General features: G+C 42.6%; 1 protein-coding gene across 4 annotated transcripts in view; it reads right to left on the reverse strand.

Moving 5' to 3' along the window:
- The window catches only part of DOP1A (DOP1 leucine zipper like protein A), a 284,642-nt gene that overhangs the window by 10,667 nt on the left and 249,384 nt on the right, over nucleotides 1-24,591 (reverse strand). For 3 of the 4 annotated variants that reach the window (XM_033937929.1, XM_033937930.1, XM_033937928.1), the window contains 6 exons: nucleotides 22,265-22,344; nucleotides 18,899-19,008; nucleotides 16,987-17,136; nucleotides 16,841-16,902; nucleotides 15,353-15,505; nucleotides 7,573-7,709 (listed from right to left, as the gene is read on the reverse strand). In XM_033937929.1, coding sequence (XP_033793820.1) covers nucleotides 7,573-7,709; nucleotides 15,353-15,505; nucleotides 16,841-16,902; nucleotides 16,987-17,136; nucleotides 18,899-19,008; nucleotides 22,265-22,344 — 692 coding nt within the window. Of the gene's footprint in view, nucleotides 1-7,572; nucleotides 7,710-15,293; nucleotides 15,506-16,840; nucleotides 16,903-16,986; nucleotides 17,137-18,898; nucleotides 19,009-22,264; nucleotides 22,345-24,591 lie in introns of those variants that run through there. The other variant, XM_033937931.1, reaches the window with a different exon arrangement.

Raw genomic sequence — 24,591 nt, forward strand, 5'->3', positions numbered from 1 at the left:
CTTTTCAAAATATGGCAATAAAACTCATCTACAATGCAAAAATAAAAATTGATGAAAAAAGCTCACTGGCTACCAATTTCCCACCGTATAACGTTTTAAATTCTAGTTCTTACATTTAAAAACAAAATCTGCCCATTCTCCCGCCTTCATTGTGGGATGTAAACTGATCATACCATATTCTACTTCTAGATCACAACACTCCACTAATCAATGCCTCCTAACTGTTCCCTCTCAGCTTGCCATTGTTTACGGTTGTTAGGACTCAGCAGGACTTTGATTTGCAGTATTTTTTTCTTAACCCCCCTCCTTCTGTTCTTTTCCTCTCCCCAGCTTTCCTTTCCATAGATTGTATTTCTCCCCTTCTTCCCTTTTTGTTTCTATTTATATAATATGTTCGCTTGTACTGTTAAATTATTTTTTTGATTTTTTTGTTGTTATATATAGTTTATTGAAAAATTGCAAAAACATACAGAATCATAAACAATGCAAACAACCACCCAAACACTCACAGCCCCCCACCCCACCAAAGGTCATACTGGGATTCTTCAGTACGAGACAAAACAATCCAAGGCAGAACAAAACCCCCCCATCCACAACCCCTCCCACCCCAATCCCCCAACCCAGGTGTGTGCAGAAAACCAATGAGAAACAACCAAGTAGCTGGGTGAGACCACTAGGAGGCCGATGACCATTTCATGTATGGATCCCAAACCTTCAAAAACTGGGAGAGGCGATTATGCATAAGAGCTGTCAATTTAGACATACGAAAAATAAACGCTAATTTTCCCAATAAAGGCTGCTGAGTAGGTGGGTGCACCTGCTTCCACTGTGCAGCCAACAACAGTCTACTACATAAGAACATAAGAACTGCCATCTCCGGATCAGACCTTCGGTCCTTCAAGTCCGGCGATCCGCACACGCGGAGGCCCTGCCAGGTGTACACCTGGAGTAATTTATAGTCCACCATATCCTTATATGCCTCTCTTAAGGAGATATGCATCTAGTTTGCTCTTGAAGCCTAGGACGGTCGATTCCGCAATAATCTCCTCTGGGAGGGCATTCCAGGTGTCAACCACTCTCTGAGTGAAGCAGAACTTCCTGACATTAGTCCTGAACCTGTCCCCCCTTAGCTTCATTACATGTCCTCTAGTCCGTGTCAAATTGGACAATGTAAATAATCTTCTCTGCTCTATTTTGTCGATTCCTTTCAGTATTTTGAAGGTCTCGATCATATCCCCACGCAGTCTCCTGCCAAGGTCTGACAAGAGCGTGGCAACGCCCCATGTGGCATATGCAATAAAGCACTGCCCATAGATTTCCGAACAGGTCTATGAAAAATTTTGGTGAGAATTTCGAACACCATAGTCCAATAGGGGGCCACTTTAGAGCAATCCCACCAAATGTGCAAAAACGTACCTCTTTGCCCACACTGCCGCCAACACAAGTCAGAGGTGTGCGAGTAAATACGGTGCAAGCGAACTGGTGTAAGATATCACTGGTAGAGCATCTTATATCCATTTTCCACCAAAGAGCTAGCAATTGAGGGGCGCAGCAAGCACTGGAAAAGAGTGGCCCGCCATCGAACAGGAAAAGTCCTCCCCAACAAAATCTCCCAAACCTGAATATATTTAATTGGGGGGGCATTTTGGGAAGTAAGTGCCTTATAAAAGCGAGTAACACATCCCCGACCACAACTGCCACTCATGGCCCATTCCAACAAAGTTTTCGGGATCAACAACTTGCCCAGGGCTCTACGTCGAAGAAAGTCGCAGACCTAGTGATAACGAAAGAAATCCAACTCCCCCAATTCGTAGGCCTCCCGTAGATCCGAATAAGGAACAATCTAACCCTCCTCAATAAAATTCCCCAGATCCGCAAGGCCCTGGAGGGCCCAGGTTTTAAATCGCGGATCCAGGCGACCAGGCACAAACCCTTCTGCCACCCTAAGTGGCATAGATAAAAAATAACACCTACCTGGAAGCAATCGAGCCCGAGTACGAGCCCATAAATTAAAGGTAAGGGCGAGAAAAGGATTAGAGCCATGAAGCAAGGCCCTGGTCTCCGGCAAAGACAGCCAAGGAAGCCCAAAATAAAGATCATCATCAATATGCGGGTGTTCGATCTGGACCCAACTTTTAGTGCGAGCTTTACACCAAGTCAGAAATGCCTTCAATTGGGCTGCTACATAATAGCGCTTCAAACAAGGGACACCCATCCCACCATGGTCCCAAAATTGATACAACACACTCCGTTGAACCCTCGGAGGTTTACTTTTCCAAATATACTGAAACAGTTTCCTAGAGACCCTGCGAAAAAAGACATCCGAAAGTGGAATTAGCAAGGCTTGAAAAAGATATAAAAGTTTCGGTAACACCATCATTTTCACACTCTGGATGCGGCCAAACCAAGAAAGTGAAGTGGCCTCCCATCTTTCAAGATCCGCCCACAAAGATTTAAGCAAAGGAGGAAAGTTCAAATCATAGAGAGACTGAGGACTAGAAGGAATATTAATCCCTAGATATTTGATACTTTTAGCCGCCCATTTAAAAGGAAACTGGCGTTTCAACCGATTCCTATCACCAAGAGGCACTGACAGATTAAGAATCTCAGACTTATCCATATTCGCCTTAAAACCAGAAACCTGGCCAAAGAAGTCAAGCTCCTCCACTATCCCCAGGAGAGAACTCACTGGGCGTGTGACAGTAAGCATAATATCATCTGCAAAAAGCAACAACTTAGTAGAGACCGCACCGTGAGTAAAACCCCTTATGTCCTGACGGAGACGAATATGATTGGCGAAAGGCTCCATTGCCAAAGCAAAAAGAAGAAGCGACAAGGCACAGCCCTGTCTAGTCCCTCGCCCCAATTCAAAAGACTCCGTATAGCCACCATTAACCAACAAAGAAGGCAGCGGCTTAGTATATAACAATTGCACCCACGAGAAAAATTGATCCCCTATACCCATAGTTGACAGAGTACTCAATATGTATGGCCAATACACCCTATCGAAGGCCTTCTCTGCATCAATTCCCAACAAAAAGGCTGAAGGGCCACCCTGCTGCGCCGACCAAATTAAGTGCAACAAACGACGAATATTATCAAAAGACTGTCGCTCAGCAATAAATCCAGCTTGGTCATCAAGAACCAGGCGCGGCATATGATGTTGCAACCTGCGAGCTAAGATCTTAGTAAAAAGCTTATAGTCCATGCCCAACAGTGAAATAGGGCTATACGAGCCACAGCTAGCCGGATCCTTACCAGGCTTCAATATTAAAGTTACCCCAGCCAAACGCCACGAGTGCAGCAGCTTACCAGCCTCCCCAAGGCCATTGAACATTGCAGTTAGAGGGCTCACCAAATATGTTTAAACTGCTTATAAAAGTGATTAGAAAACCCATGCAATCCGAGAGCCTTACCATTAGCCAGTCGAGATTGCCCAAAGGGTCTCTTCCTCTGTTATTGGAGCCGAAAGCTCCTCGGCCTCTTCTGCCGTCAAGCTTTGCACTTGGGCCCGCTCTAAATAGTCATCTATAGAACCCTGGGTGGCACAATACTCTGGGGAATACAAAGCCTTATAAAAAGCCAAAAAAAGCCCGCGCAATAGCCTCCAAAGAATGACAAAAAGCACCTCCCCAGAGTGAACCCCAGGAATAAAGTTCCGCAGCTGCTTCTTTTTTAACTTAAAAGCCAACAACCGGCTTGCCCGATTACCATATTCAAAATATTTTTGCTGCAAACACTGCAGCTGGGTAGCAATCTCCTCCAATTGCAACTGTTACAAATCCCGTCTCATCTGTTCCAAGTGAGTCAGCAGCTAGGTACTCCCAGAGGCCTGTTTATGGGCACGCTCCAGAAAAAGAAGCTGTTTCCGCAAAGCTTCCAATTTCTGACCCTTTTCCTTCCTACGAAAAGATCCAATGGAAATAACCTGTCCCCTCATCACCACTTTCAAGGCCTCCCAAAAGGTTATCGAGGAAACCTCCCCAGTCCCATTGAGTCGGATATAATTTTGTAACTCTGTCTCAACTCTAAGCGCTGTGACAGGATCGGTCAACAAATCATCCCAAAAACGGCAATATTTTTGACCAAAGGGAGACGAAGTGGGAGACAAAGTGGGAAGCAAATCAAAGCAGACAGGGGAATGATCTGACCAGACTCGCGGCTCAACCCTTGCTGTCTCTTTATCACTCTAAACTCCCTGCTCAAAGTACCCTCACTTTGAGAAAGAGAATCTCTTCTTCCATCTCGATACGGCCGGTAATATACTTAAATGTCTCGATCATGTCTCCTCTCTCCCTCGAGGAACGTGGGGAGAGAGGAGACATGATCGAGACGTTTAAATATATTACCGGCCGTATCAAGATGGAAGAAGAGATTCTCTTTCTCAAAGGACCCTCAGCCACAAGAGGGCATCCGCTCAAACTCAGAGGTGGGAAATTTCATGGCAATACTAGGAAATATTTCTTCACCGAAAGAGTGGTTGATCCTTGGAACGAGCTCCCGGTGCAGGTGATTGAGGCAAACAGCGTGCAAGAATTTAAGAGCAAATGGGATGCCCATGTGGGATCCCTTAGAGGGTTAAGCCAAGGGAACCTGTCACCGGGAGTGGGATCCCTAGGATAGTAGACTTGGGGGTGGGTCAGTAGAGTGGGCAGACTTGATGGGCTATGGCCCTTATCTGCCGTCATCTTCTATGTTTCTATGTTTCCAATCCCCCCTTTCATTTTCTCCCCCAGACCCCCAGACTATGTCCAAATTCTTCTACAACAAGGCTCACCCCTTACTTGGAACTCTTTGCCCCTTCATATCAGGGAGGAAACAAACCTGGATAAATTTAAGGGGGCATTAAAATGCTTTCTGTTCAAAGATGACTTTGAACACTGATGTTAAGTCCACCTATGGCAGCCATAAAGTTTCCAAGTTTATTTACAGTTTGATATACTGACCATCAAACAAATGTCTAGATAGTTTACAATTGCTAAAGAAACTTCTCCTCCTCCCTTTTGTTCTTCCCTCTCTATACTCCCTTTTCTTTATTCTAATGTAGTTCACAACTCTCCATCTTGTGTATTTGTTTGTCCATCTTTGCCTATGCAATCTGTTCGTCTTTGTATATTCAATGTGTTTTAAAATTAAATTTGTATTCCCCATTTTATAATGTAAATCGCCTAGAATCCTGGATAGGCAAATAATCAAAACTTCAGAGGATTGACCTTGAGTTCTCAACTAGGTAATCCTCCACCCCTTTCCATTTGTCCATTCTGCCAACCTCCCCTCAACCCCAGTCACCTGGGATAGGCAAATGGGATCTCTTAGGAAGAGATAATGGTACTGTGGATGGGTAGACTGGATACGCCATTTGGCCTTTATTTGCCATCATGTTTCTAAAATCACTGTAGAGGAAACTGCACATCTCTCTTCCTCCTCCAAACCCACCACCTGCTCCTCTGATCTGATTCTCACCCACCTACTCGGCGCTATCTCTCCCACTGTCATCCCTCCTATCTGTCTCATCCTCAACATATCACTCTCCACTGCAACTGTTCCTGATGTCTTTAAACATGGCGTAGTTACACCTTTCCTCAAAAAACCCCTCCAACTATCGCCCCATCTCCCTCCTTCCCTTCTTATCCAAGCTACTTGAACATGCTGTTCACTGCTGTTGCTTGGTCTGCCTTTCATCTCAAGCTATTCTTGACCCACTTCAGTTACGCTTTTGCCCACTGCATTCCACAGAAACTACCCTTGCTATAGTCTCTAATGATTTCTTCTTGTCCAGATCTAAAGGCCTCTCCTCTATTCTCATCCTTCCTCGATCTATCTGCTGCTTTTGACACTGTTGATCACAACCTACTCCTTAATATACTGTCCTTACTGGCATTCCAAGGTTCTGTTCGCTCCTGTGTTTTTTCCTCTCTCTCCCATCACATTTTTCAGTGTATACAATGGGGGATCCTCCTCCACTGTTATCCCACTATAAATCAGTGTACCTCAAAGCCTCTCCTATTCTCCATTTATACCCATACTCCTTCGGTGTACTGATCTCCTCCCATGGCTTTCAGTATCACCTCTATGCTGATGATGCCCAGATCTACCTCTCCACTCCAGATATCTCTACAGGAATCCATGACCGAGTGTCAGCCTGTTTGTCTGACATTGCCACCTGGATGTCTCACTGCCATCTAAAACTGAATATGGCTAAGGCTGAGGTCTTTATCTTTCTGCCTAAACTCACCTCCCTCTTTTCCCCATTCTCTATTTTTATGGATAACACTTTCTTCCTCCCTGTCTTGCCAGCTCACAAGCTGAGGATCATCTCAGATTCCTCTCTCTCCTTCTCTGCTCAGATCCAACAAAACACTAAAGCCTGTCGCTCCTTCCTCTATATTACCAAAATCTGACATCTCCTTTCCAATCACACTTCCAAAACCCTTATCACCTCTCTCATAGATTACTACAACTTGCTTCTACAGATCTTCTGCTCAACCATCTCTCTCCCCTTCAATCTGTTCAAAATTTTGCTGCACGACTCATATCCCCTCTCAAGTCACTTCATTGGCTCCCCATCCATTTCCGAGTATAGTTCAAACTCCTCTTACTGACCTACAAGTGCATTCACTCTGCAGCCCCTCAGTATCTCTCATTTCTTAGCTCCCCTATGCTCCACCCCCCCATGAACTCTGTTCATCGGGTACATCCCTCCTATCTGTACCCTTCTCCTCCACTGCCAGCTCCAGACTCTGACCCTTCTATCTTGCTGCGTCATATGCCTGGAACTGACTGCCTGAGGCTCCATCTCTGGCAGTAGCCACAAGTCAAACATAGTCCTGGCTAGATCTTGCGATGCCTAAGGCAGGCTTTATTGCCTAAACACAGATCTGATTTATATTTGAATGTTTTCTGTTATGTTGTATGGATTTGTCTGATCGTATGTTTTGGGGTTTGGTTTTTTTTTTGCTTTTATTATGTATGTTATGATGTTATCCACATAAAATTGTTGGATATGCGGATTATATGTTTTTAATTAAATAAATAAACAAAATAAATGTGTCAAGTCTGGAATCTTTATGTATGCTGAAAACCTTTTCTGTATGTAACTGAATCAGATAATCTGTTTTTGTATTTTATTGGTTTTTGGGTCTTAACAAATACCACCTCTGTAGTTTATTGGAATTTAATTGGTCCTCTCCTACTCCCTTTCCTGAGACTTGCAAAGTATATGGATAGAGTTTATTTTCAAACCAGAATTGTAGAGGTACAGTAATTGGACAATACACTGCTAACAAAATGAATAGATGATACAAATCTAATACACATCACCTAGTAAAATGAGACCACTTGATCTATTAAGAATTAATAGTTGAGGGTTTTCTTGAAGCTCTTCCTGTTGGTCTGGGATTCTGAAGACCAGGGACTCATTCAATATCCAAGCCAATGATGAAAGAGACTTGGAATACATTGAGCATTATTTAGGCTGCTGTTTGATCAGCATCTCTAAGTATCAGATGTACAACATAACCACCAGTTAAAGAATACATTAGTGAAAACAGATCCTCAGCAATAAACACATACCAATTCAGTGATCATGGTTGGCCATAGGGAAGTTAAGTGCTGTGGAGACATTCGTAAGAGCAACACTCGAAAAAACAAGAAGACCTGGGAATGAAGCGTGGGGACCTGGGGCAGACGCAGACTCTCAACCAATCTTTCTGAAACAGAAACAGAGGGGGAGGTCCCCTTCCTTTAGAAATAGAGAATAAAACAGTCTTCATGGGCTTTTTTTCAGAAGGGTTTGCTCTTTCAAGCAATTAGTTTAGGAAGGTAAGAACTGCAGACTTGATTCATGCTTTATACTTCTTCATATTTTGGACTCCTTTCCCTTTATGTTCTTATTTTTGGAATAAAAGTAGAACTAAAATGTGTAACCATTCTGACTATCCAATCTCAACAGCAATTTAATTAAAGTAAATCCATTAACCTTCAATTGACTATTTTCTATTCTAATGCTGGTCTAATTTAGGCTTATGTACCACCTTCTCCCTAAAAGGTGATCCCAAATGGTTTCCATGAAGACACCCATACAGCATAATACAGTTAAAATAATGCATGAAAAATACATTAATACAAAAATAATTTGCATGTACCCCTTAAACCAGTTTCATTAAAATGATTCTTCAGAGAAGTGTTTGAGACTAGCTTCTGAAGCCTGTTCCATGGGCCCTGCAGGGTAGATGCAAACTCATGTAGAAGATATTTAGAAAACGTTAACATGTTTACTTCAGGGCCTATTATATAAAATAAGCCTTAGGATAAAAAGAGATTAGGTTCTTACCTTGATAATATATTTTCCGGTAGATAGAGATTTATTTATTTATTCAATTTTCTATACCATTCTCCCAAGGGAGCTCAGAACGGTTTACATGAATTTATTCAGGTACTCAAGCATTTTTCCCTGTCTGTCCTGGTGGGCTCACAATCTGTCTAATGTACCTGGGTCAATTGGGGGATTAAGTGACTTGCCCAGGGTCACAAGGAGCAGCGTGGGTTTGAACCCACCACCTCAGGATGCTGAGGCTGTAGCTTTAACCACTGCACCACACTCTCCCCCCCTCCATCTGTGCTCGTGAGCATACTGCAGATAATGTCAATCACAGCTTTTCAACCCCTCCTCCTTCTCTGCGCCCCCTTCAGTTTGTACCTTATATACTAAAAGATTTTGGTAGATAATAACAGATTCTATAGACCTCCTACCAAGAGACAAAGCCCTACTAAAAACATGCTCCACACACACACAGTTCCTGGCACACAGGCAAAGGGAGGAAGAGAGGAGTGGGAGGAATTTGCATTGACCATCATAAAATGCAGCTCAGTCTCTGCAAATTCCCCCAGTGCTGTGATCTAAGTTTGAAGTTTATAGTTATTCACATAGATATATTCATTATCTATGCTAATTTTAAGTAATAAACTTTCTTGAAGTTTCCTTATCTCTAAATTCCTTTCCCATGGTATAGAAAAGCTCCTTTTGTTCACTGGAGGCCGAGGAGTATCCTTCATGATGGCGCCAGAAAGGCCATAAAATAGGTCTTGTGTTTCTTATATTGCTAACCAGATGTATACTTTGCTCTTACTTGGGAGACAATAATTGATTTGTGCGTTTCAGGTGGCCAACTTACTGGGTCTGCTCTCTTTTATCGTGTGAAAAAACAGAACAGAGCCTAAATGTAGGAGAACCTTAACGGAAGGTGAAATGGGGCCCCTTGTTAAGTAAGTGTCACAGAACAAAGAATCACAGAGAGAGGTCTTGCAGCACCTCATTGGCTGGATAATGTTGTTTTGTGTAGCTGATGTTTCTTGTGCTAGAATATTGATATAGGAATGCATGTTTCACAGATGCATGTCAGCAACAATGAAAGTGAGCCAACTCTTACCTTAATATTATTAAAATTACATCTCCATACATCTTGTGACCACTATTTCAGGTTCAGAAAACTTTTAAAAGCATTTCTGTACCATGACAGGGAGCCAACCCGGAAGTAAACCGTCTAATGGAATTCCTGGAACATAACGATGAGCCGAAGATGACCTACTTAAACTTGTAACTATGACCTAACTGTATTAATAATGGTACTGATCTACCTGTACTAGCAACTCTAGTAAATGGCCGTGTCAAACTGTCCATTGTAACTTTCTGGGTAACTGACCCAACCTCCTGTAATGTAATTCAACCTTGAACACAATAGGTAAAGGTGGAATAAAAAAATCTGATTAACATAACATCTTTCTTTGGGACATCAAATTGAAAAGTGTCAGTTTTGAGAATTTACATCTGCTGTCTGTATATTACATTATACAGAAGGAAATGTGAGGAGAGCTTTATGCGATTAATTGTGCGATTAAAATTTTTAATCGATGTACAGCCCTAATTTATTTACTCACTCACTTTATTTAGCCCATCCTCCTGACAGCGCCCAGAAAGGAATATATAAATATCCACGAAGGTAGTTCCTCCTCCTACTGGAAGAGTTGTTTCCTTAGCTATGACAATTACTAATATATCTACCTTTAGCGATCTCTGTTTTCCTTTCTCTTCCAGGACTAGAGGGTAAAGCTTATCCATTGCTCTTCCTAAACTGAGGCCTGTTTCTGGAGCATCCCACTCTGCCGAAATGATAGCTTGAACAGAGTGGTGTACTAGGAAGGTTTCTGAAGGCGTATAGATTCCATCCAAAGTGGGATTATTGGTATCCTATAACAATCAAACACAGGATGAAGAGATCTTGATTATCCATGTGGATTGTCTGTGGGGTTGCTGAGATCTTTTTCCTCTCACATATTTACAAGACTGAGTAGGAGATCATTGGTATCCTGCCATTCTTGCACTTTGGATATTTAGTGTCTCCAATGCTCGAATAACCAAATCTTCCAGCTCTTCCTATGGAAGAGACAAAGCACTGTTGGATCATCTCCTTCCCCTACAGGAAGCTCACCCTCTTCTAAGAGGTCTGATATAGCTGAACACCTGCCCAATACACACGTTCTAGAATAAAATTCTGACCTGAAGATCAGGGAGGTGAAGGTGGCCTTCTCTGAGATCCTCCCAGTACCAAGAGCGGATGGAAAGAGACAAGGGGAATTGCAAGTAATCAACGCCTGGATGAGACGATGGTGCGAAGAAGAAGGCTTCGACTTCGTGCGCAACTGGACGGCGTTCTGGGGAAAAAGCAAGTACTACAGAAGGGACGGACTACACCTCAACAAGGAAGGAGCAAGAGTTTTGGCAGGCAACATGAAGAAGGCAATCGAGAAGGCTTTAAACTGAAAGACAGGGGAAAGCCGACAGTCGACCACCGGTCGATGGTACGGATAGCAGGATGCCCCGACGAAGAAGCCAAGGACAACTACACCTACACAAGAGAAGACGACCTCACAGCCAATAAGGGAGAAAAAGCAGGAAGGGACAACTCAGACACAGGAGGGGACGACCACACAGCAAACAAAGGTGATAACACAGGAGCAGTAAAGGATACCGTAATTGAAACTACAGGGAAGGCCAAGAGTAGAAGGTCCAAAAAGGTAACATGAAGGGAACTTAGATGTATGTATACGAATGCTAGAAGTCTGGGTAACAAAATGGGGGAACTAGAGACAATAGCAAGACATGACATATTGGATATCATTGGCATAACAGAAACATGGTGGAATGAAGAAAACAAATGGGACACAGTACTACAGGGATACAAACTGTATAGAAGAGATCGAGTAGGGCAGAAAGGTGGAGGTATTGCTCTATATGTTAAGGAGGGAATAGATTCTGTTGAAATGGTTACAACAGAAATGAAAGAGAAGCTTGAATCACTCTGGATCAAAATTCCTGGTCAATATGGCGCAGATACGAAAATTGGCCTTTACTATCGTCCACCAGGACAGGCGGAGGAAACTGACTCAGAAATGATGGAGGAAATCAAACAAGAATGCAAGACAGGCAATGTAATTATATTGGGAGACTTCAATTTCCCAGGGATAGACTGGAAACTAGCAACCTCCAACTGCGGCAAGGAAGCCAAGTTCCTGGAGGTGCTAGGGGATTGCTTCCTGGAACAAATGGTAAAAGAGCCGACAAGAGGCAACGCCACCTTGGACTTGGTCCTAAATGGCCTCACGGGACCGATAACAGAAGTGGAAGTCATAGTTCCACTGGGAACGAGTGATCACAATGTAATCAACTTTAAACTTGACATCGGGAAAGGGAAACATGCCAAAACCTTAACCACCACCTTGAACTTTAAAAAGGGTAAATACGATAGCATGAGAGCCATGGTAGAAAAACGACTCGAGAAGATGGTGGACAAACTTGAAACGGTTGATCAGGCATGGACCCTACTGAAAAATACTATCACAGAAGCACAAGATCTCTACATTCCGAGGATTTCCAAAGATCGGAGAACAAAGAGCAAAAGAGAACCGGCATGGCTTACCATACAGGTGAAGGAAGCCATAAAAGAAAAGAAGGACTCTTTCAAAAAATGGAAATGCATAAAGACAACCGAAGCCTGGAACAAACATAAAGATGATCAGAAGAAATGTCACAAGGCGGTGAGGGATGCAAAACAGGAATATGAGGAAAAAATAGCCCAGGAGGCCAAAAACTTCAAGCCCTTCTTTAGATACGTGAAAGGGAAAAAACCTGCAAAAGAGGCAGTGGGACCCCTGGACGACCAGGGAAGAAAAGGGTACATCAAGGAAGATAAACAAATCGCAGACAAACTAAATTCCTTCTTTGCGTCCGTCTTTACGAAGGAGGACACCTCAACAATACCTGAAGCGGAGAAAGTGTTTGCAGGAGAAATAGAAGACAGCCTCACCACAGTTGAAGTGGACTTAGACCAGATATACTATCAGATCGACAAACTTAAAAGTGACAAATCCCCTGGACCGGATGGGATTCATCCGAGAGTCTTAAAGGAAATGAAGTTTGAAATCGGAGAGTTATTGCAAAAACTTGCAAACCTGACAATCAGAACTGGACAGATACCGGACGACTGGAGGATAGCGAACGTCACCCCAATTTTCAAAAAAGGATCGAGAGGGGAACCGGGCAACTATAGACCTGTTAGTCTTACGTCTGTCCCTGGCAAGATGGTTGAAGCACTGATCAAGGATAGCATAGTCCGGCACTTGGACGCATACGACTTGATGAAACCCAGTCAACATGGATTCAGGAAAGGGAAATCATGTTTGACTAATTTACTCCAATTTTTCGAGACCGTGAACGAGCAAATTGATAGTGGGAAGCCGGTGGACATAATATACTTGGACTTCCAGAAAGCGTTCGACAAAGTTCCACACGAAAGACTTCTCAGGAAACTACAAATTCATGGCATAGAGGGGGATATACAAAGATGGATAGGCAAATGGCTGGAAAACCGAAAGCAGAGAGTGGGCATAAATGGGAAGTTCTCCGACTGGGAGAAAGTGACTAGTGGTGTACCCCAGGGCTCGGTACTTGGGCCGATCCTTTTTAATATTTATATCAATGACCTGGAGGAAGGAACATCCAGTGAGATCATCAAGTTTGCAGACGATACAAAACTATGCCGGGAAATCAGATCGCAGGAGGATCGAGAGAAACTCCAGAGCGACTTGTGTCGGTTAGAAACATGGGCGGAGAAATGGCAGATGAAGTTCAATGTGGAGAAATGCAAGGTAATGCATTTAGGCAATAAAAATAAGGAATACGAGTATACAATGTCAGGTGCAACTCTGGGGAAGAGTGAACAAGAAAAGGACCTGGGTGTACTGATAGATAGGACCCTGAAGCCGTCGGCACAATGCGCAGCAGCGGCAAAGAAGGCAAATAGAATGTTGGGCATGATAAAGAAAGGAATCTCGAGTAGATCGGAGAAAGTTATAATGCCGCTTTATAGGGCAATGGTCAGACCACACTTGGAATACTGTGTCCAACATTGGTCCCCCTACCTAAAGAAGGATATAAAGCTGCTGGAGAGGGTGCAGAGACGAGCAACAAAACTGGTGAAGGGTATGGAGAAACTGGAATACGAGGACAGACTTATAACACTAGGATTGTTCTCCCTTGAGAAAAGGAGACTGCGTGGGGATATGATCGAGACCTTCAAAATACTGAAAGGAATCGACAAAATAGAGCAGAGAAGATTATTTACATTGTCCAATTTGACACGGACTAGAGGACATGTAATGAAGCTGAGGGGGGACAGGTTCAGGACTAATGTCAGGAAGTTCTGCTTTACTCAGAGAGTGGTTGACACCTGGAATGCTCTCCCAGAGGAGATTATGACAGAATCGACCATCCTAGGCTTCAAGAGCAAACTAGATGCATATCTCCTTAAGAGAGGCATATAAGGATTTGATGGACTATAAATTACGCCAGGTGTACACCTGGCAGGGCCTCCGCGTGTGCGGATCGCCGGACTTGATGGACCGAAGGTCTGATCCGGAGAAGGCAGTTCTTATGTTCTTATGTTCTTATGTTACACCAGACACCAATGATTGAGATTCACAAAATTCATACAAATTCAAACATGCTCTATTTGCTTGAGAGGCCCATTCAGAGGTCTGCTGGAGCTGAGTGGTATCCTGTCCAGCAAAACCAGGCATCTTTTTCAGCAAAAAACTTTATGGAGCAAAATAACCAATTCAGTAGGGGCAGGCCATGAGCATGGCGCCAACTTACCCATATAAGTTATATAGGTTGCACGGCACACTCAAACACACTCAACTCATGCTTGCCATTAACACGGTATTAGTGGTCACATCTAAGTTTCAGCATGCAAAATTGAATACTATTGTATATAGTGGCTAATGGCTTAGAATAAATGCTATGAGTAGCTTTTTGTGACACCTACTTTATGGTGCCAATTTACAGAATTGTCACCTAAATAAAAGCACAATTGGGGGACCAGCTCTACAACTGGGCAGAAAGAACTCTTCAGCAGATCAGTCTGCTTCTGTACAAAATGCCCATCGCCATCTGCTGGAGACAGAGAATACTGGTGAGCTACTGTAGTGTTGCAAAGTGCCTCTTAAAGGGCAGAGGACCCAGCTCATAGGTCACTATCTCCATCTGTTGGTTGGTAGGTATAACCCATGCATTCTGGACTGGTCTAGAATGCATCATCATCATCAGAATTCTGGATGATAAGTAAAAAGACCAGTCTATCTAGTGCTCACATACCACGTTCACATGTGTATCAGTTGTCAATCACATAACGTGACAACCTGCAAAATTTCTGCTTATCTAAACAATCTCTTTTCCTCCATTATGTCTCAAAATTGTGGGTAGAAGAGTACACAAGATGCCCACTTAGCTCTCTCCAGAACCACCTCTTCCATGCCTAAACATAAAGCTCATTCCTTTGGTAGTTCTAATTTATATGACTTATAAACACCAGTTACAGAAGGAACGCATTATTGCTTTCTGATGATAGCAGTGCATGGAGCAAGAGTCAAGCTCACATGACTTCTGTCACTTATTCGCTTGGGGTATCTTTCCAGAGTTTTCTAAGAAAGTTTCTTGGTGGAGGATAGAAGCAGCAGAGCTAGATTCGTTAGAAAATGATCTACTTCCTTTCTGGAATATACAGAAAAGTTTGGCAGAAATTAAAAGGCAGAGTAAAAATTCAGTGTTGTAAATCCTGACAACAGGAGGATTCCACTAAACAGAGTGAATTCACAAACAAAAGAAATAAGAAAAGCAAAACTGGAAAATTCAATTCTTTAGACAAATAAAGCACATCTACAAAAAAGGGATAGAGTACCTGCTTTCAAGGAGTCCTTGCCCCCTGAAGTGTGGAAATTTTAATTCAATTTTCCTGACCTTGTATATCTGGAAGATACTTCTGGTACTGATCAACTTCACTGCTGAAAATGGCAAAAGCTAATCTTCGGAGAAGCATGGCTCGCTGCTCTAGTTCGGCATCCCGATTAGTGAACAGACTCAAAGAACTGCTCTGTGCCACGGCCACTCGGGCTGAAAACAAAGTAGAAATAACAACATAAAAATAGCCTTACTGGGTCAGACCAATGGTCCATCAAGCACAGTAGCCCGTTCTCACGGTGTCCAATTCAGGTCACTAGTACCTGGCCAAAACCCAAGGAGTAGTAATATTCCATGCTACCGATACAGGGCAAGCAGTGGCTTCCCCCATGTCTTTCTCAATAACAGACTATGGACTTTTCCTCCAGGAACTTTCTTAAAACCAGCTACGCTATCTGCTCATCTTTGCAATTTTTCCACCCACTTAATATCATTTGTTCGAATTATCTGAAAACTTAGGTGCCTTTATGTTTCTTTAGGGACCAGTATACACATACACACACATATACATATACTGAAACGTATTTTTCACTCCAAAAGTGGGTGGAAATCTCGGTGCGTCTTTATGAAGCTAAGGTACAAATTTTGTTACCCTCCCCCGTACCATTGTAAAACCCACCCGCCGCCGCATCTCCTTTTTAAACCACCCAGCCGCCCGCTGCCGCCGCACCACCTTTTTTTTTTTTTTAACCCCCCCCCCGGTCCGTCCGTCTGCCCGCCTGCCATCATCGTTGCGCCTGCTGTCACTGTTGCTTCTGTTTTACCTGGTGGTCCAGTGTCCAGCCAGCTCCTCATTTCCCCAGCAGCGAAACAAATTGGCAGCGCGGACATCAGGAGCAAGCTTTACGCTCTCCTGCTCAGCCCCACGCTGCTTTCTGAATGGCTGCCATAAGTTCTTGCGAGTCTCGCGAGAACCTACGGAAGTCATTCAGAAAGCAGCGCGGGGCCGAGCAGGAGAGCGTAAAGCTTGCTCCTGACGGCCACGCTGCCTATTTGTTTCGTCGCTGGCCAGGAAATGAGCCCGGAAGAGTGAAGACTGCCGCGGCAGGTAGGGAGGGAGCGAAGCTGGCTGGAACTTTATGAAAAATGTAAAAAGGTACGGGGGGCTTGCCTGGGGCTGGCTGGTTGGCCTGGAGCTGGCTGGCTAGATGGCCTGGGGCTGGCTGGCTAGCCTGGGGCTGGCTGGCTAGCCTGGAGCTGGTTGGCCTGGAGCTGGCTGGCTGGCTTGGAGCTGGCTGGTTGGCTGGCTTGGGGCTGCATACCGTTAGACGTGCCCACCACAAGATGTGCCCTGTACCCTGTCCCGGCCTACCACTAGACCACCAGAGGAGGGACAGGGTACAGGGCACACCATTTGGTTCAGAATTTTTTTTCTTGGTTTTTCCTCCTCTAGAGGTGGGTATGTCTTATGGTCAGGTGTATCTTATGGAGCGAAAAATACGGTACATACACATGTTTTTCAGACATAAATAAGGCCCTGATACTCACTCATCAAATCTCGGAAAGTGGTTTTGTCATGGGTCATTAGGTGGTCCATAATGGCTCTCCAGCTAAAAATGAAAAGAAAGAAAATGTATAAGAAAAAGAATGTCTGTGCGCTGATAGAGAAGTACAAATTAAAAGAGAGAACTTACTGACTAACACAGGAAGCATCCATCTGGAAGAAAGTGGAATCCATAAACAGATCAAATGCTTCCTTCTTCCATGCTCTCCTTGTATACTGATAGCCACTGAGGCTGCTCAGCAGCTGAACACAGGCTCGGTAGCTGGGGGCATTGTGAGCACTAAGAGAAAAGAGCAAAAGGCTCGTCAATTAAACAACCACACAAGCAATGTACTTTCACCACAAAATAATACAGCAATATAGTAGATGAAAGAACAATCACCCTATCCAGTTTATCTAGTCATTTAATTCATATTATCAAGCACATACACTATCTGTCAGCCTGTCTGGGCCAATCAGGCCTTAGGCTTAGTGGGAATGGGCAGACCCGCTATGCCTAAGACCTGATTGGTCCAGGCTTCTAGAGCCTGGGCCAATCAGGCCTTAAGCTTCGTGGGATGTGCCGGGAAGGGGCGGACCCGCCTCATTTCAACGAGGCGGGCCTGCCGGCTGGACGGGCAAGACCCATCTGGCCAACAATTAAAGGTTAGTTTGGTGGGGGGGAGGTTTGGGGGCTGTTAGCACGGAGGGGATGCGGAGGGGGGGGGCGTTTTCCGGCAGGAGGGATTGGGCACCCTCCTGCCGGTGATCGGTAGTTGGGGGTGGGGGTATCTTCTGGCAGGAGGGGTTGGGCACCCTCTTGCCGGTGATCGGTAATGTCGGGGGGGGGGCATCTTCCGGCAGGAGGGTTTGGGCACCCTCCTGCCGGCAATCGTACAGGCGGCCGTGGCTGCTATACTTACAGCAGCAGAGAGATCCCTTGCCACGATAAGTATAGCGGCCGCGTCTACTTACAATGTAGACCAGCATTTTGCTGGCCTACATTGTAAGCGTCTCTTCCTCTACTAGGGAGACGCGTAGGGCCGCCTAGGTTTGCCTAAGGCCCTTAGGTGAGCTTAGGCGTCTTGCGGGTCTCCGTAGGCTCCCGGAGGCGTCTTCAATATAGGCGGCCTGCATGGGGAGCATTTTTTTTAAAAAACGTGCATCCTGATTGGCTGATTAGACAGCTGCCTAAAATCGGGACGCACTTTGTAGAATCAGGGCCAAAGTGCTGATCGAAGAAACAGTGCTTGTTAATGAATTAAGTATAGGAATTATAAGATTATGTGTGTATATGGAACATTCTAACAAAGAGATGTGATAACATACAAGTTCTGTAATGCTATGGAAGAATTAAGATATAGTGATGGGGTAAGATGAAATAAGGGATAAGATAATTAAAAGCTTATGTTAGTAAATATATGTATGGAATTTGAAGTGAAAGTATTATAGGTGTTGTTTAAGCTGTTTTCCAACAGTCAGTTCTTAACTAAAATTATGTGATCTGTCATGCTATTGTGTTATCTAACATTATTAAATATCAGATGTGATGTAAAAGAAGCTATAAATGTAATAGTCTGGAAGCTCAACCTCGGAGTACAGGAACAGAAGAAATGGGCAACTATATTCCCAGGCACAAACACTGTCTTTTTATTTACCATCTTTGATTAATAAATTGGATACAGAATCATGATATTATGGTCTTTGTGTCCGATTAATTTGTTGCTACATGCTGAGAGTTCTTTTCTTTAGGAGAGGAGGATCACCCTGAAAACTTTCCTCCTGTCCCACTGACCAAGTCATGCAGCTCCTGGTCAGTATGAACATATTTTTGACCCATATGTGCAGTTACAAGATTACCTTCAAAATACAGTAGCAGAGCTTTGGAGATCAATCCACCCTCTTCTTCAGTATAGGTCTGGAAAGTTCATGTGTTTATGACCTCAACATAATAATTGCACTTCAGGTGGAAAAAAAGGAGTCCTGACCTGCAAAGAGTTTTGTATTTTCCGAGCCCACTACACCCACTACAGATCTCTCAACTAAAGAAACCTTAATGATACCTGTGATTGCGTAGATAGGGCACAACGTAGTGCATAATATTCACAAGCAACGGAATAACTCTCTCCTTTTCATCACTGTAAAATACCATATCTAAGAGATGGGCCAGCACCTGTAACAGAGACAAAGAGAAGTCTGATGACACCCAGCCCTTTTATATGTTCATAGTGGAAACTTCTGTTCAAGCATTTAGCAGAGTCTGGCAATGTTATCACAAATGCCATTTCTAATCTACCAGTACTATGAAGTTTACGGCAGCTCACAGAAAGAACAAAACTGGGCATTCTCAGGGATTTATTTATTTTGTTTTCTATCTCATTCTCCCCAAAGAGCTCAGAATGGGTTACAAGTTGACATACAAAATATACAGTTACAGTTGCCATATTTACAGTACAAGTTATTTCGATACAATTTTTATCCTAACATGACATATTCTAGAGATCTAATACCAATATACAAGTTACAGTTTGCTATAGTTACAGTGCAGGTTATTTTCAATACACGTTTTATCCTAACTTGACACATACTAGGGGTCTAATTCCAACAGTTTACAGGTTAATTTTGCCATAGTTACAGTGCAAGATTTATCAATACAAGTATACTGTATATCCTAATGCGACACATACCGAGGATCTGGCACCTATACACATTTCTTTGTAATCCATCGGCCTCAGACAGGGGAGTTAGGTGAACAGGTATGTTTTTATTGCTTTCCTAAATTTGAGGAGACCTTCAAGGCATCTATCTGTAGGGGCAGTTTATTCCAGTGGCTTGGTATGACGTGTGAGTATGAATGTCATTTGGCAGTTTGCAGTTGAAGGGCACGACCAGGGTGCGTTTTGAGGTGTATTTCATCCTGGGAGCAGAAGGAACTGTTTGGCACGTATGGCGGAAGCTTGGTTGTCATGCAGCCTGGCACCATGTCGTGCAAGGATTTGAACACTAGCATCAGGTCTTTGAAGACACAACATTTGGCTACAGGCAGCAAGAGAGCTGACGACAGAATCTGTACGACAGGGTCAAGGGCATGGAGGTTTTTTTAGAAGTTTGATTTCTGTGTTTTGTACATGCTGGAGACATTGCATGTTCTTCGCTATGAGATTCAAACTCGTTTTCAGACCAGGTCACTCTCCACGCTGCTGCTGTGCAGTAATCCTCAGTACTGCAAGCCAACATACATTATGTAGCGAGAGCAACTGCTTTCAGCATCATGGGCAGGGCTTTTATTCAGGGGGGTACTGAATACCAGCACCTTTCCCACTGCTTGCTAAAATTGATTCATGTTCCCCAAATATTAATCAAAGAGTCAAGGTTCTGCAAAACCAATTCTGCCTTTTCACAGATTCTGAGGCTGGTTGCAGTGGGCCTGGCTATTGTTGAGCATCCAATATTATTGTAAAGACAGAATGGCCCAGATTCCTAATTCTGGGCACAACACATATCTGAAGACTTCAGTTTTCTAAAGTGTGGTTTTTTTTTTTGTGGCTGGAGAGCTTCTTTAAAAAGAAACAATGCAAGGTACTGTTCTTGAGATCCTCTTTCCTGAGGGATCATGTCCTTAAAACACCTAACTCATACAGCATTTTTTCCTCAAATCTATAATTGTTTTAGCAGGTGTGGTAACCAAATAGAATATACCATATGGTTTCCTATAGTCAGTGCTACTGCATAGCTTTGCAAACTGGATATGTAAAGCAGCTTAGTGAAAAGAAGCACTTTCTATAAAAAATATTTTTGTCCATTACTGGGCAGACTTTTATGGTTTGTCCCCCCCAATTATTTTAACATAGATCTCAATAACTTGTTCTTCCTGTGCATTGCCTTGAGTGAATTCTTTCAAAAAGGTAGTAAATCTTAATAAATAAATAAATGGGCTGGAGTGGGCTTTGAATGAAATTACAGTAATATGAATTACATTGCATAAATATTCATGAATCGCTAATATGCCCCAATAGGAGTTCAATGTGAATTCCAAATAAAAAGAAAATTGGCCATAACTTCTACAGTTGGTCCTGAAAATGGCAAGAACAGATCAAAATTAAATATATGTATTCATATTATATGCTATGAGTATATCAGAGGGGGAGATGACACCCAGATCCTTTTCTTGGGAGCTAACCCCCAAGATGGTTGTCATTGTGGTGAACTGCTGACTGCACTATTGTATTTGATCATGAAGAAGTTTAACCTGTAAAGCAGGGGTGCCCAAAAGGTCGATCGCGATCGACCAGTAGATCGCAAGGGCAATGCAAGTCGACTGCGGAACCCATCCTGGGCTCCGTGATAACTCACATTGCTTTTGCGTTCTCCCTGCTTCCCCGACGTCGGAAAAGCCAGGCCCACAAGCCTCCCCCCACCGTCAATTCTGACATCAGAGAGGAAGTTCCGGGCTAGCCAATCACTACCTGACTGGCCTAGAACTTCCTCTCTGATGTCAGAATTGATATCGGGGGGAAGGGGGGGAGTGGGGAGGCTTGTGGGCCTGGCACGGGCCTGGCTTTTGCAGCATCGAGGAAGAAGGGAGAAATCGGCGGCTGTGGCTTGGGGGGCAGGGAGAGAGAAAGAAAGACAGGGAGAAAGGGAGAAAGGAAGAAAGGGAAGGGGGACAGGGAGAGAAGAAGAAAAAGTTGGATTCATGGAGGGACAGAGAGATGTTGGTTGGGGAATGGAATGAGATCAGGAAGGAAGGAAAGAAATATTGGATGCACAGTCGGAAGGAAGTGCAACCAGAGACTCATGAAATCACCAGACTACAAAGGTAGGAAAAATGATTTTATTTTCAATTTAGTGTTCAAAATATGTCCGTTTTGAGAATTTATATCTGCTGTCTATATTTTACACCATGGCCTCCTTTTACTAAACTGCAATAGCATTTTTTTAGCGCAGGGAGACTATGAGCATTGGGAGCAGCGCGGGGTATTCAGCGCAGCTCCCTGCGCTAAAAACCGCTATCGCGGTTCAGTAAAAGCGGAGGAAGTATATTTGTCTATTTTTGTATAGTTGTTACTGAGGTGACATTGCATATTTTAAAGCCATCTGCCTTGACCTCTTTGAAAAAACCCCCGAATATAAATGATAATTAACATTTTCTCTGCGTACAGTGTGCTTTGTGTTTTTTAAAATTTTATTGTTGGTAGATCATTTTGTCTTGGCCAAAAAAGTGTGGGTACCCCTGCTGTAAAGAGTGGTGGTGCGGCTCTGGCCACTTTGCTGAGCAGAGTGGATGGACCTTCCTGATCTTTATCTGCCGTCATTTATTGTGTTGCTGTGTTAATAGATGGCTCATTAACAGAAGAACAGCTAAGAAGATGATTTAGTACTACAGTTAGTTTTTAAAATAAATGCATATAAAGGCACAAATCTCTTACCTCAGATAGCAATGTAAGTGCATGGACACTGTAAACAGATGGCATAATGTTTGCTGTTTCCATGGCTGGAGATAACATATCTAAATTTGGGGAAAAAAAGTGATATGAAAAATAAGGACAAATAAAGTTGAGGTACAAAGATCAAGATTTGTGAATTTTTTTGCTTGGTTCTAAAACTTCTTTCCATCTCTCCTTTGGGCTTCCAACCAAATTAGAATTCACCTAATGCATCTTCTGTCTTTCGTTTTCACACTTTTTGGAGTAAAAGGCATACACTTATTATCAAGGCCACAGCGTTGTTCTCCTCAGTACCTTGTCTAGTTCGACTACACATTTTTAGAGGGCAACCATAACTGCACTGTGATAGTTGTGAGCATTTCAGGCCTCTAAACAAAACCTAAGGCAGCTTGAAGATCAAAACAACTTTTTTTTTTTTTTTTTTTTTTCATCTTTATTCCTTTTTATTTCTTTCAACAAGTGTACAATATTATTACAAGTAATTCACATCACTCACTTGACATTCTTAAGCAATATTATTACACATGTTTTAATTCCCTCCACCCACCTCCCATCCCCTCCCCTATCAACAAAATATTTTATCCAAACATATACATATTTAGACTCTCCCTCCCCCCCATTTTTACAAATTATCCCCTAAGGAAAAAGAATAACCCTTAATCATTACAATATTCAATTAATGGCCTCCACACCTCCTTAAACCTTTTAAAATATCCCCTCTGTACGGCAAGAAATCTTTCCATCTTATATAAATGACAAACTGAGTTCCACCAAAAACTACAATTCAATCTAGAACAGTCTTTCCAATTAGTCGTTATTTGTTGAATTCCCACTCCAGTAAGAATCATCAATAATTTGTTGTTTGCTGCAGATATTTGACTTTTGGCCCTCATACACATTCCAAAAATCACTGTGTCGTAGGATAATGCTACATGATTTTCCATCAATATATTAACTTGATCCCATATTGATATCCAAAATGCCTGAATACATGGACAATAAAATAAAAGATGGTCTAAAGTTCCAATTTCAATTTTACAATGCCAGCATCTATTAGACTTAGAGCAATCTAATTTTTGTAATCTAGTAGGGGTCCAGAATGCTCTATGCAACAAAAAGAACCATGTTTGCCTAATAGATGCCGACATCGTACCTTTAATTCTCCAAGACCAAATACGTGGCCATTGAGATGCATTAATTTGATGCTTAATCTCAATGCTCCAAATATCTCTTAATCCATTTTTTGGTTTCTTATTCAAATAATTAGATATCATTTTATACCACTTTGCGGCCTGGTGTCCCAGAAAATCTGCCTGGAAACATAAGAATTCTAAGCTGTAATGATCATTTAAAGATTTCCATTCAGGGAACCCCACCTGAATAGCCTGCTTCAATTGCAACCACTTATAACTTTGTTTTTTATTCAGACCATATTTATGTTGCAATTGTGAAAAATCAAGCAGCTTACCATTATCAATTACTTCCGTTAAGGATCTTATACCTGCTTTAATCCAATCCTTCCAGACAATCTTAAACCCGCCTATTTGTATCTTGGAGTTTACCCAAATAGTCTGCTGTTTCGATTTTAAAATAGAATCACTAGTTAATTTATCTACAAATCTTAATGTTTTCCAAGTATCCATTAATACTCTATTGTCTTTACGTATTCTAGGCACTTTTATACCAAGCAGAAGATCAAGCCTAAGTGGAAAAATAAGTGATCTCTCCACCCTTAACCACTCTGGTAATTGTTCCAAAAGCTCTGGGAGGACCCAATACATACCTTGGCGCATGATATAGGCCTGATGATACCTATAAAAATTGGGAAAATTTACCCCACCCTCCTCAATTGGTCTTTGCAAAGACACTAGAGCCACTCTTGCAATTTTACCCAGCCAAATAAATTTAACCAGAATACTATTTAATTTTTTATAAAAAGACCCCTGAAAAAACACTGGTATCATTCCCAATTGATAGCAAACTACAGGCAAAATCATCATTTTAACAGTTTGAACTCTTCCCCACCATGACAAATGTAAAGGATTCCATTGCTCACATAACTCTGTTACTTTTTGTAATAAAAATTTTTCGTTTATTCTCATTGTCTCTTCAAGTGTTTTATTCAACCAAATACCTAAGTATTTTATACCATCCTCTTTCCAAATAAAAGGGAAAGAATCAAGTATACCTTTTGTACAATGCACATTTAAAGGTAAAATTTCTGATTTATTCCAATTTATTTTGTATCCTGAGAATTTTCCAAATGTATCTATTATCTCCAGTAGACATGGAATTGTTGTTTCCGGATT

This window comes from Geotrypetes seraphini, chromosome 3 (genome assembly GCF_902459505.1).
Source record: "Geotrypetes seraphini chromosome 3, aGeoSer1.1, whole genome shotgun sequence".
In the NCBI taxonomy this organism is placed as follows: domain Eukaryota; kingdom Metazoa; phylum Chordata; class Amphibia; order Gymnophiona; family Dermophiidae; genus Geotrypetes; species Geotrypetes seraphini.